This window comes from Pipistrellus hanaki, assembly GCF_964339955.1.
Source record: "Pipistrellus hanaki genome assembly, chromosome: 14".
NCBI lineage: Eukaryota > Metazoa > Chordata > Mammalia > Chiroptera > Vespertilionidae > Pipistrellus > Pipistrellus hanaki.
This window is the reverse complement of record NC_140516.1, coordinates 37,224,620-37,238,056: the sequence shown is the minus strand read 5'-3', so window position 1 is coordinate 37,238,056 and position 13,437 is coordinate 37,224,620. Positions and strand designations below refer to the sequence as shown.

The 13,437-nt window shown below is 47.6% G+C and overlaps 1 protein-coding gene across 4 annotated transcripts in view; it reads right to left on the bottom strand.

Moving 5' to 3' along the window:
- Nucleotides 1–21: 21 nt before the first annotated feature.
- CNNM1 (cyclin and CBS domain divalent metal cation transport mediator 1) overlaps nucleotides 22–13,437 on the bottom strand; it is a 49,224-nt gene continuing 35,808 nt past the window's right edge. For 2 of the 4 annotated variants that reach the window (XM_084904065.1, XM_084904066.1), the window contains 5 exons: nucleotides 8,568–8,728; nucleotides 4,939–5,119; nucleotides 4,640–4,789; nucleotides 3,093–3,194; nucleotides 22–2,389 (listed from right to left, as the gene is read on the bottom strand). In XM_084904065.1, coding sequence (XP_084760191.1) covers nucleotides 2,310–2,389; nucleotides 3,093–3,194; nucleotides 4,640–4,789; nucleotides 4,939–5,119; nucleotides 8,568–8,728 — 674 coding nt within the window. In that variant the 3' untranslated portion in view covers nucleotides 22–2,309. The remainder of the gene's footprint in view (nucleotides 2,390–3,092; nucleotides 3,195–4,639; nucleotides 4,790–4,938; nucleotides 5,120–8,567; nucleotides 8,729–13,437) is intronic. The other 2 variants (XM_084904067.1, XM_084904068.1) reach the window with 1 other exon arrangement.

Genomic DNA, 13,437 nt, shown 5'->3' with positions numbered 1-13,437 from the left:
GGCAAGGAAACCAGTCACATCCCAGGAAAGCATTTTCATTTTATTGAAAAATTATTTACAATTCATTAAGTCTTCATAAATGCTTTATTTTAAAATTAAAGTCCTTTTTTTTTTTTTTTTTTAACTTTCTGTAACCTGAAGAAAATTGGGGGTGGGGAATAGGGATGAGAGAGGTGACAGGCTCCTTAGGGATTCTGCAAAGGGATGGATGTAACACAACAGCAGTGGCCTGAGCCCTGTGGCCTAAGTGGTAATGCAAGAAGACTGCATAACAGTTCTTACTTGAAACTCAGTCCCCTGGTTTGGGTCTGAGGCACCCAGCACAGGGCGGGATGAGGGGGTGACACTGCTATTCCTACTAGGCAAGAGTAGGTGTTGGGGGCAGGTGGTAGTCTTGGAACTATCTACGTCATGCACTACTGAGCCTCAGGCAGAGCCAGGCAAGGGATGTGAAGTCAGTAATACATCGCTAAATATGCTGCCGGAAAAGGCATCGCCAGCTGCAAAGTCTTTACTTCCACACGCCGTGGCCCTCCTGTCTGCAACACCTGCTCCAGTTCGGAGGGGGAGAGGGGATGAAGTTATGTGGGGTGTAGGCTGTACAACAGCCTAGGGTGTGCCAAGAATTTCTGAGGACTTCCACTTCTCGGAGGGTGCCAGCTCTCCCCATCAGTTTCAAGGACACTTGCGAAGACCACTTACAATTAAAAATAGACCTCAAACTGTCAGTGCTCACTTCACTCTGCATTGCAGAAACTTTGGGCTGAAAGCTCCACTTTCAGTTAAAATAGTTTTTAACTTTTTGTGGGTCCAGGACCTTTGAGGATCTATGAAAGCTTCAGCCCTCTGGAAAACAGGCATAAGAACACAGACACTGAATTCCTAGTGTTAGGGGTTTCATAGATCCTATGAAGTCCAACTATGGACCCCCTGGGGTGAGGAACCCCAAGTTAAGAACCCCTGAGTTAAAGGTTCCTATGGGTAAGCTGCAAATAACCCAGAGGAATCATCATGATTATTGATTGAATGGGGCCATAGGAGTAATGGTTGTGGAGGAAGGGAAGGTAAGCCTGATGGCCCACTCCAGGGAAAAGTTAGGGAATGGTTTGGAGATTCAGCAGGCAGCACTGGATCAGGGCAATAGATCAGAAAGGGTCCCCAAAGACCTTCACTTCCACACTTTCCCTAAGGCTGGCTCTGTGTCCTGATCAGAACGTTTTTTTTTTTTTTTAAATTCAAGTAGGTATGTGCAGTCATCCTGCCATCTGGTGGTTATGCTTGGAATTGCACCTGCCCCCACATCCAAGTGAAATGGCAGAAATGTAGTATGTTCTTGGAATAAAGTACACATGGCTAACTTGCTGGGGTGCAGTAAGGGGCAGGATGAAAAAGGGGAATGACTCTTCAATGTTCCTGTGCAATGCACACTTGAAGTCCCATGAGACCTTGCATCCTTCTTAGCTGACGTGGGCACTCTTTGGTTTGTCATGGCTAAACTTGCTTCAACAGCTTAGAATTTTCCCATATATATACACACACACACACATATATGGGTAAATATATATTTGCTTTGATTTGAACTTAAAACCTGAAGCTCCATCTCTGGCCCCCGATCGGATCTCTGTTCCCGGTTCCTCCTCTTCCAGAGCAGATTGATGGATCGGTAACTGCCGATTGGGAGCCAAAGCAGATGTGTCCCTGGGAAAATCAGTGACTTGAGGTTCCGTCTTGCATTCTTTCCACTCCAGCTGAGACCCCAGTTCCCAGGCTGCTGGAGCCCTTATCTAACAGGAAACCCGTCACCAACAGTTCTCCATATGGTAACGTCATGCCCACATGGCTGAGTCCCGCTGCCCAGAAGTTCTGGAGGAACTCTTGGTGCATCTTCTGAACAACCGTCATGCTTGCTGCTCCAGCCTCCACTGTGCCTGTCAGCGGCACCTTCTGAGCTAAGCTACGCATGAAATATGGCATTGGGATCTCAAAGAACAAAAAGGGCATTAGGGGCCCCAGAGTGGCATTGTCAACTTTGAGTCATGTCTTCTCCAGTCCCAGACTGTGCTGTGGACAAGGCCATTTCTAGCATGTTCCACTCGAGGCACCTCCTTCCATCTTGGCCACCGCAAGGCTCTGAGTCCAACTGGAGGCGACGAGGGGAAGTCTGCCAAACTGACCGGGGTGAAGAGGTGGTGAGGGAAGCGGAGTGCTCTGTCACCTGCGGGAGGCCTTGGGGAGAAGCAGATGATGGGAGGGAGGGCTCTCCCCCAAAGCTCTGGAATGCCACACACCCAGCAACAGTCGTCTGCCCATCATGTGATGAGAGGTGTTAAATTGGAGTTCTCCTCAGAAGCTCTCTCTCCATCGGGTGACCTCTTTCTTTTTCGACCACCTGAAAAACAGTTTGTAAGGATCAACCTGTAGGACTCAGAGGACACTCATACTCTCTTGGTGGTCCAAGCTCTCTTCAAAATAGAAGCAGAAATGGAGACAGTTTGGCAGAAAGCAATCTGCATTGTACCCTGCTGCTGATATCAACATGTTTACATTTTTCAAAAAATATATTTTTATTGATTTCAGAGATGAAGGGAGAGAGAAATAGAAATATCAGTGATGAGAGAATCATTGATTGGCTGCCTCCTGCACACCCCACACTGGGGATTGAGCCCACAACTCGGGCATATGCCCTGACCAGCAATCCAACTGCGACCTCCTGGTTCATAGGTTGATGCTCAACCATTGAGCCACGCCAGCCAGGCAGCATATTTATATCTTGAAGGACTAGGATGCACCTTTCACCTGAGATGACAGCATTACAAAGCCACAAACCCAGGCTAGTGCCAATGGAATGGAGATTTCCTGGAGAGAACTGACAAAGGCTCATGTGATGCCTCGGGATCATGCCTTTCCCATCCTCTGATCCCCATTTATCAAGGATGCAGCAAGAGCCCAAGGCCTCTGATGGATTCCCAGGACTGCTCCTCACTAGGGTTCCCAAAAGGAGTCAATGGCTCCTCCTCCACGTGGAAGAGCCTGTCATGCTTTTTCTTCTACCCAGCTGTAGGTGGCTTCCGTGTGGGCGAGGAGATACTCACTCAGGGTTCTCAGCAGCCTCTTGCCCATGGTTTCCTCCAAGTCACTACTGCAGGGACTGGTCTCTGTCTCCAGGTTGATATTACAACATTCGCTCTCCGATGCTGAAAGGAAAGAAGGAAGAACACAAGTGTTTCCACGTGCACACCCAGGGATGTGGGTGGGAGGATCCTGGCTGACATTTCTTAGCAGGTGAGAGTGCAGCACCAGTGCTAAGGCAGCAGTGGCTCCAACAAGGGAGTAGAGCCCAGGAAGCCTTTAGCAAGGGGCACTTTAGTGCCACAAAAGAAATGAAGAGACGGAGAACAAGAGCGGGAATTAACTACTCAAACCCTGTTTGGCAGGAGAGAAAAGGGAACAAGATGTTCTCTCCTCAGCATTTTTTGCCAGACGAAAAGCACATTTGAGGACAGATGGTGATGTCTCCTTCCTCTATTTGTACAGATCCTGGAAAACCACAGGGCACAACAACAATTAAGCACATGCCAGGTCTTCTCCCCCGAACCCGGTGAGAAGGCAGAAAGCCCTAGAATCTCAGAGCCAGGAAGAGGCCCAGCTCTTAGTGCCCATGCAGGAAGAACCTAACCCGGGAGGCAAAAGGATGTGCTGGACACGGCCCTGCAGCCTGAGCCAGGAGGCTGAGCCCTCTTCTCCTGCAGCACACAGATGGGCCACGTCATTCCCCCCCTCCAGGTCTCAGGGTCCTCATGTGCCACAGAGGATGGGTTAGATAATCTCCAAAGACTACCCCATCTCCTTTTTGATACCATTTCTTGGTACAATTTGTTGGTATATGTTTTAGCTACTAAATTCAGTGTGGGTGGGAGAAAAAGAGCATCAGTTCTAAATTTAGGCCCTGGAACAGTAATTATGTATGTCCCAGATTTTCTGCATTAGCTACAAGTTCAAGCATATCTGAAGGCAAGAACAGAAAGACCTCTGGGATGCTGGGATGCGGGAAGCTCGGAGCACCACCACCACTAAGACAGAGGCCTCCAGTTCTCAGAGGGAGGTGATACCGTCTCAGACCTCAGGACAAGTCCTACAGACCACTTCTGGCCCCTGGGCCTCAAAGGAAGGGAAGGAGCCCTGCCAGGGAGAGTGATGGCTGACTTCAGTGTCCTATCTGCAAAGCAGGCCTAACAACAACTATGCACTATTCAGAGAGCATGGCACCAAGCACTGGAATCTCTGTATGTGCCATCTCATCGATGCTCAAAGCTACTTTGTGAGCTCATCACTGCAATCTGTACCTATTAACACAAGGAAATGTACCTATTAGGACAAGAAAACTGAATCTTCAGTTAAAGTAACTTGCCCCAAATTGCATAGCTCCTAAGTGAAGGAGCCAGGCTCCTGGAGCCAGATGGAAGCCTAGTTCCTAACACACTGTCTTCCAGGATCTGATGCACAGTAGCTGCTCAGTAGATGTTAGGAGGCGTAAGGAGGTGGGACATGTTACATGGGGGCTGGGATCCCAGGCTCCCCTTTCCCTGTGCCCTATGGTGGTGACCCCCCTGGCTCCTGGGGCCCAGGTCCCCTCCCGGACCTGCTCTTGCGGGAATGGCTGCAGGAGACACGGAGAGCTGCTGTGGGCTGTGCTCCTGGGAGTCTGTCATCTCCTCCTGGGGGAAGGCCATCTCCTCCATCCTCAGGTACACGACCTCGCCGGGGCTTCTCAGCCCGTCGGAGCGGCTGCCTGGGGAGAACAGCACGTGTGTCACCTCTCTGCTTTGGAGAAGACCGGGGCTCCATGAGGACAAGATGGCAGGTCGGGACAGCCATGAGGAGGAAGGCAGGGCTGTCCTCACCTCAAGGCAGCCCCACCCACCCGCCAGGCTGACTTACATGGCAGGCTGTTCCTGTTTAGGAGGATGGCAGCAGGGTCATCCTTGGGGGTCTGGGGTGTGCCCCGGGTCGTGGGGGCCTTGGTGGAGTCCCCGTCGGTGAAGGCCTCCATGTCGGGGGACTGGGGTGAATTGTCCATGTGGCAGGCGGTGAGCGCATTCTGGTACTGCTGCCGCGTGATCTGGAAGGAAGAGGCAGAGAGGAGCAGAAGCTCAGGAGAAGCTGAGCAGAGCCATCCCTAGATGTGGCCCAAGCTCAGACGTTCCAGGGTGCTTTGGAACGCAGGCCTCCGTGACCTGGGGTCCATGAACTAGGGGCCTTACCCAAGCTGTACCAGGCAAGGACCCTTTGTTTGTTTGCCATCAGAGTCCCCAATGTCATTTTTATTTGCTCTGGACTCTTTGTTTTTTGTTTTGTTTTCTTTTAAAAAATTTAAATTCTTGCTGAAACCGGCTTGGCTCAGTGGATAGAGCGTCAGCCTGCGGACTGAAGGGTCCCAGGTTCGATTCCGGTCAAGGGCATGTACCTTGGTTGTGGGCACATCCCCAGTAGGGGGTGTGCAAGAGGCAGCTGATCGATGATTCTCTCTCATTGATGTTTCTAACTATCTATTCCTCTCTCCTTTTCTCTGTAAAAAATCAATAAAATATATAAAGGAAAAAAATTAAATTCTTTATTGTTTAAAGTAAAGTATTACATATGTCTCCTTTTCCCCCCATTGAGCTCTCCCCAGCCATTCCCATCCCCCAGCACATGCCCTCACCTCCCTACTGTCTGTGTCCATTGGCTATGCTTATATCTTTGTTATTGTTTTTTCTAAAAAGATTTTTTTATTGACTTTTAGAAAGAGAGGGAGAAGGAAAGAGAGAGAGAAACGTCAATGTGAGAGTGAAACATCAATCGACTTCCCCTTACATGCCCCCAACTGGGGATTAAGCCAAGCAACCTAGGCATGTGCCCTGACTGGGAATTGAACCGGCAACCTTTCAGTGCATGGGACAACGCCCAACCAATTGAGTACTGGCTCTGGACTCTTAAACTGCACCTGGAGGAGCTACGTCTTTGCCTGAGACCCTGGAGAGGATAGAGGGAGGACATCTTCAGTTAGCAGGGTGGTTGCCCACAGAGAAGTTTAAAAATTTGGCTTATACTATTGCCAAGAGCCCTTCTTCCTAAGGGTCACAGTGGGGGCTTGGCAAGAATGAGACCCCCAGCTTGTGTCGAAGGCTGAAGTAAGAAACCTCCATATGAAGAACATGAACTCTGGTAAAGCTGCAGATGAAGCCAATATGTGGGTGTGTGTTTTGAAGCCTTCCATAGTTATATCCTTCAAGAAATTATTGCCAGAAAGAAGTTCCTTTCTCTAGGTGAATTATATACTTCCTTATATCGGATGGGAACTTAAAGATCCACTGCTCCTGCTTTTTACTTTTATGACCAGGAAGCTCACAGATAAATTTACTATTTATTTTCAGTATCAAACTTATTCCTGATAGTTTTTTTAAACCAAATTCATTTACAATCTATCAGTTTCTAACTTAAAATATAGTTTAAGTGTTTATTTATTGAAATCAAATTATATATATATATATATATATATATATATATATACACACACACACACACACACACACACACACACACACACACACACACATACTATTGGAAGTACTATAAGTATCCTAAAGAGATGGAATTGGAGATTGTTTTCAGACGTTGGGTGGAAGCTCTAGTGCTAACGTTACCCAGAAGGGCTTGCTTTTGCAGGTAGAGGTTGAGATATGAGGACGGAACCTTCCATCTATATAGTGCATAACGGCTTACAGAGCACATAGGTATGTGCTATCAGCTTTGCTAGTCATAATGACTGTATGGGGCGGGCGCGAGAGGTCTCCTGTGGCCTATATTCCGAGTAAGGAAGTGAGGTCTAGGAAGGTTGAAGCGCTTGCCTAAAGTTTGAGAGTTAACAGGCCTTCAGCATCCTAGCCAGAAGTTCACCTTTAACCCATGTGATGTTTCCTGTCATTTAATAACGTTCATCCCTCAAAACACGATCCTGCAATTTAGGGATTCTGCCACCAGATGGTGATGAGGCATCTTGGTTGCAGTCACACAAGCCAGATTACGTCATTAACCAAACATCCTTAGTTTAATAATGACATTTACAAAACACACATAAAAAAAAAAGCATAAAGATTCTTTGATAACTTCATAGCTTATTAACCACTATTAATCACAGCTTTAATATCTTAATCACTAGGCATACTTTTCTATCTAATTTTGTAACGTATTATGAAGTCAGTTTACTTCTGGACCTCATAACCAGTTCTGGAACCTCATACTCTCTGGACATGGAAAGCCCTCACAAACTGCCTGCAGCCAGCCATACCGGCTCCCACCAACACCGCTTTTGTACAAGTTTCTCTCTAGGTTCCTCAAAAACTCTGTTAAAAAAAAGGGGTGGCTGGGGGTTGGAGTGGGAGAGGTCAGTAAAAGAGAGTCTACATCATGGCCCTAACTAGTCCATTAAATCAGGAGGGAATTTTTAACTTTAGTCTAAAGCATCATCTTAACTTACATTAAAAAAAGCAAACAACAAAACTAAAGAGAAACCAACACCAAAATAAAACAAAAGCTGTGTTAAGTTTGAATTTTCAGATTCCCTTGTATAGAACCACCCATTCCAATCAGAGGTTTTCATTTGCTAACCAGGAAGGGGGCTCTCACCAGACACGGGGTCTGACCACACCCAGAACGTGAACGCCTTGTCTCCAGAACAGTGAGAAATAAGTGTTTGTTGTTTAAGCCACTCCGCCTATGGTAATTTGTGAGAGCACCCCGAATGAACCAAGACAAATGGAAAGACCTGAGAAACAAACCTAACAAAAATCCTCAGCTCAAAGAGAATCCAAAGGCCGTACTCTGGCCTAAAACGCCAGGTGACATCACTGCTAACGCTCCAGTCTCATCTCACACCAGCTCTGCCTTTGTGCTCAGACGCTTGAACCCCCAGCTCTTTCCTGCCTGCTGTTTGTCTGGAACATTCTCCTCACCTTCCCTTTCAGGTCTCAGCAAAAAGGTCCCTTGGCTTGGCCTGCTCTGACAACCATTTCTAAAGCAGCCTCCTCTTACCCCACCCCCCTGTACATTTCCGTCATCGTCTAGGTTTTATCTTTGTGGTTGCCTGCTAATCATCTTTCTCCCCCTAGTAGCAGGGAAGGTACAGAAAGGCAGGAGCTTGCTGTCTTGTTCGGCTCCAGTAACTCACCAATGCCTGGACAGAGCCAAGCGCAGTGCAGGCGTTCAGTAAATATTTGAACCACTTACTCTGTTGTGACTTCTCATTTCTTTCCCCACAAGTCATGTGGCCAGTACGACAAACCATAAGAGCTAGCATATTAGAATCTCTCTTCTCCCATTTTTTCCTACCTCCACTTCCGAGGAAGGTCTGCAATGAGAGGGCTTCAGGGCTGGGAGCAATGGGGACAAGAGTCACGGGCTCTGGCTTTCGAGGTTTAACCTCAGCATCACATTATCTTGGGTCATAGGGGAATGGGATGCACATCCTGACCCGCTTCCCCAGCCACCTCTGCCGCCAGGATGGAGGGGACGGTACCCAGGGGGGTTACCTTCACAAACTGCACGTCGCTGAGGATGTGGACTGAGTAGTCAGGAGTGTAGAGGTTGTTGCTACTGCACAGCTGGCTGTTGCTGCCCCCAAAGTCACTGCGCTCACGGTTGGGAGACTCGGAGCGGTTCAACCCGCTGCAGCGTGAAGGGGAGCGGTTTACTGCAGAAGATGAGAGAGAGGGGGAGGGAGAAAAGGCAAGGAGGGGTGGGAGTGGGGAAAGAAGAGGGAGCCAGGAAGAGGGAGAAGAAGAGAGAGAGGTGTTATTGAGGTCCTGCAGGACTTTAAGACAATGGTTACACTGGGTGGTGAAACCAGGCCCTCCCCGCTCCCATCAGAGCCTGGAAAAATGCCCAGCTGTCCCACAGATGTTTATTCCTTCGAGGAGCAAACACCCAGGACAGGAACTCATGGCTCCACTCTGCTCAGGCTCCTCCTGCTCCCCAAGACCTCAGCCAGGGTTAAGGGCCACGGAGGACAAAGGGACTCTGAAAGTAAGCTAATGGAAAGTAACCTCAGGGGCTGATCTGATCATAAATGCCTAATGGGGCAGTCATGCTCCAGGCCTCCAAAAAGGCTCAAGCAAGCCCTGTCCATTGCTCTCGTGCATCGAGGTTCACACACATTTGAAATGCCAGGGTAACCCTCTCTATCAGACCCCTTTGGGAGGTAACCACTCTCAAGGGGGCACCTACTCTTGTTAGCTATCCGCTGTGCCTTGCTGTCTCCCACCTTCAGGTAACTGACCTTACATTCCCTCCTTAATTCCAAATGTCTGTGAGTAACAGCAAAGCTGCCATTCTCTGGGGCATTGTGAGATCCTGCTCCCCGGCATATCGTCAATTTGGCTCAAATAAACCCTCATAAAAATGCCTACCGGTTTGGATGTTCTTACATTGACGGTGCATACAAGGCCCAACTGTGAGCGTGGTTAGCTACCCCAGCCCACGAGACCTTCTGCTAGAGTGAGTTACTTTATATAAACTCCACTCACAAAACTCATTGTAGAGAGGCCAATATTTGCCCTCAAAGCCATCTGCCACAGCACCGATAACCAGTCCTCACTGCACTGACGCACTGCAGTGGGGAGAACTCAGGTCGGCCCCAACAATGGCTGGGCCCACGCACCATAGGGCATCTATTTAAACCACACTAACAAACTATTAAAATAGGCTCTATCCTTGTCCTCGACTACCTGGAAGGCCAGGGCCAACTCCTTAGAGCACATGTGTCAAACACAAGGCCCGCGGGCCAAATCCAGCCCGCCAGGCCTTGCAATGTGGCCCGCACCGCGCTGTCATCACTGCACTCCGCTGTCAGTTTATGACATTGTCAGTTTATGACTGTTCAGTAAACCATTCGGCCCGCGATTTAGGCTGGATTTTAGATTTTGGCCCCTTCTCTGATTGAGTTCGACACCCCTACCTTAGAGTTTTGTGCCAGAAAACAGGGTTGTATGAGGAGGACCAATCCCCAGCCCCCGTTTGGAATGGGGAATTCTGGGATTTTGGTGTCTGAAACGTGGTCTAGAAGGAAGAACACAGGTTCTGGGTGGGCACATCTCTTTGGCCCTGCAAATTCCTCACCCCACAGAGAGGGCCAGGACTTAGGAGGGCCAAAGAGGGGCCCTCTAGTGTGGGGCTAGGTCAGGGCACCCTCTAGGCCTAACGGGGGTGAGGAAGGAATAAGGCCTCTTGAATGTTCAGTCAGGTTTTTTTTTTCTTTTCTATTTTTAAGAACTGCTTCTTGGGAAAATTCAATTAAGAATCTGTTATTTGGTTTCAAAATGAACTATGTGAATTACCCTCCACAGGATTAATATAATATGAGAGGTTCTGAAGATGACTCTAGCTTTTTCTTAATCTGGTCATAAGACCCTCCCACCCCTCTGCCTCCCAGCTGATGCTACAATGCATGTCTTTAAAAGGAACAGGAACAGGAGCTCTCAGCTTCTCACAGCACAGATTTAGTGCAGGGGTTCAAATGAAGAGTCCAATCATTCAGAGGGTCTCCTCCTTGTTCTTTCAGGGTAGAACTTCAGGAATTTAACTTGGTCTCTTAAGATAATGTTGCTATCAATCAAAATATCTATTAGCATCTATTTGTGGTCCCGAAGCACTGATGATCTGGTCAGCTGCCAAACTATTATTGTGGTCTGGCAAACTGTGTTTCAAAAAGATTAAACCAATAATGTGTTTCAGAAAGATTAAACCAATAATAAGTTGAGTAATCTTCTCATTGGAAAAATAATAATCACTGCCTTGATATGATTATAGAATTAAGGATTTCCCTTGTCTTTCCTACCTCAGTAAATGTCATTCGCATATACTGTTATTTAAATCAGAAACCTGGGAGTCAACCTGACTCTGGCCACTCCTTCAGCCCCACATCAAGTCCTCCGACATAATAAACCCATCTGCCTCTCTGACTCTACTCAAGTCGGAGTTATCATCACTCTCATCTGGCTCACACTTATAATCTCCCCATTTATAATCTTATCTATAATCAGGTCTCACCTCAGTGGCCAGAAGCATATTTTAAAGACACAAATCATTTTCCTATTGAATCTGAATAAAACCCACACTCTGCTGTGATCCTTAAGCCCTACCATGACCCGACCTCTGCTCTTCTTGGGTTTCCCTTCCCCTCCTTTGCATGCTCTGCTCTACTGGCCGCCGTGGGGATCCTCAATCATGCAAGCATCTCCCACCTCAGTAGATACTATTCCCTCTGCTCCCCCTTCTCCTCTTTCCCACCTCCTACCCACCCAGCCTTCAGCTCCCCAGCCCCACATTCCCATTCTCACCCCTTCTCCCTACCACTCTCACTTCTCAGTCATAAGGTCTCAGTTGAAACACCACCTTCTCTGGCTATCCCAAGAAGATTCCTCTATTTCCCTCTATCACTGCCCTCTGTTCAGTCCTTCAAGGCATTTTCACAGGTTTTAATTGACTACTCAATTTAACTAAATTCCATGAGGGCAGTGACCTTGTCTTTTCCGGTCATCATTGTACACCCAGTACCTAGCACAGTGCATGGCTTAGAGTAGGTGCTCAATAAAAATGTGTAGAGTGAATGAACCAGCATGTATGAGTCCCTTAAGACATTTTTAAATTTAAAATCTAAATTTTATTTTAGAAAAGGTTTCAGAGATCTCAAATCATCCTGGAATCAGAAAACCTTTCCCCTGCAACTTAAAGTCATTCTGAGAAAAACTAACATCTCTAAGAAGGGAGGAGTGGGCAGTTGAAGAGTGAGATCATGTGCAAAGAGAATCAAAGGGCACCGAGAAGCTTCAGGCACTGGCCTGGTAGCTTGAGGAAGAGGCCACAGGAAACATTAGAACTTTCTGTTTGTTTGTTTGCTTGTCTGCCTAATAAGCTTGTGAACCAGGCTCCTTTGAGTCAGAGCCTCCTCCAGAGTAACCAAGGACTGAGAGGGACAGTGATGTGCCAAAGAGAACTGAGCGAAGCATCAAGGTGATTGTAAAGGGCAGTAGAATTGGGAAGAAAAGTATCTATTTCATTTCTGGCCCTGGTCCCTTGAAAACAAACTGATGAGTTCTGGCTTGGCTAGATCCATTCGGATGTTCTAAGGAGGGGGCTGGCTAACTCAGTTGATGGTGCTTTCTTGGGCACATTGTTCTGGCAATGGCAGGGAGTCCTGCAGGAGAGCGGCTTCTTTGGCATGTGAGTGGAATCCAGAAACCATACCTTGACCTGGTGGGTCTTGTCCTCAATTCAGTTTAGAACAAGGGGAGAGGGTGTGAGCAGGGCCTGTGGCTTCAGTTTCACTCCTTGAGAACTCTCCCTTCGCCTGGTTGAACATGTGCTTCACATACCCTACCTCTGCAGTTCCACATTCTCATCCCTTCGGTCTCAACTCAAGGTACATTCAAGGAAGATGACAGGGAAACACAGCCCTGCCTTATCTACTAAACAACTTCCATCCATAGAAAGTTCTGCTTGAATCACTTCTACACCTTGTTGGAAACAAAGGCAACAGCTGCTACATTCTGGTTCCCCAAAGCTCTCCTCACTGAACCTGCACGTTGCCACTCACAAGGACATGCATGTCAAACACAAGGAACATCACTGTTGTGCTGGGATGAAAAACAACAACTTCTTCTTCTTCTTCTTCTTCTTCTTCTTCTTCTTCTTCTTCTTCTTCTTTCTTTCTTTCTTTCTTTCTTTTTTTTTTTTTTTTTTAAGTAAAAACAATGCTATTGAAGGTTTGGTCATAAAACCCTAAAGGATTCCAAACACAAAAAGTTCCAACCATCTTACAGCGTTCTGGTCTATAAAAGTAATTTTTAAAAGGAAAAGAAGCCCTCGTTTCATGACAAAGTCTCAGCTCATCGAGTGTTGTGCAAGATCAATGTTTTCATGTCCCAGAGGCTGACATTCCTCAATAGGTGGGATGCGATGACTCGGCATTTCGGTAATTGTGCCCATACACGCAGAGGTTTCTGAGCAAGGGACACGGACATGCTTTTAATAAAAAGAAGAAGAAATCAGTAACAGACGAGTGTCCCAGCAGCATGGCAAACTAGTTCAAGTTGTATAATTCTCCTTGGCATTTCCTAAGAGCACGGAGGCACAGCTTGGGGAAGCAAAGCGAGGAGGGAGATCCTAACTGTAGTGCGAATGGGCCTAAGGGGGAACAGACCAAACTGTGATGCATAAAACTGACCACAGGACCCCTCAACAGGGGTGAGGCCTAGCAGCCGGCATGTCACTTGTCGACTCTTGCTCACCATGGCCCTGGGAAGACAGGATGTTAGGGGGCCAGGGATTTCTAAGTTAGACTTCCAGGTGCCATGGAGAAGTGTGGCAGAACTCATTCTGCAGTCTTTGCCTAGTCAGTCTGCG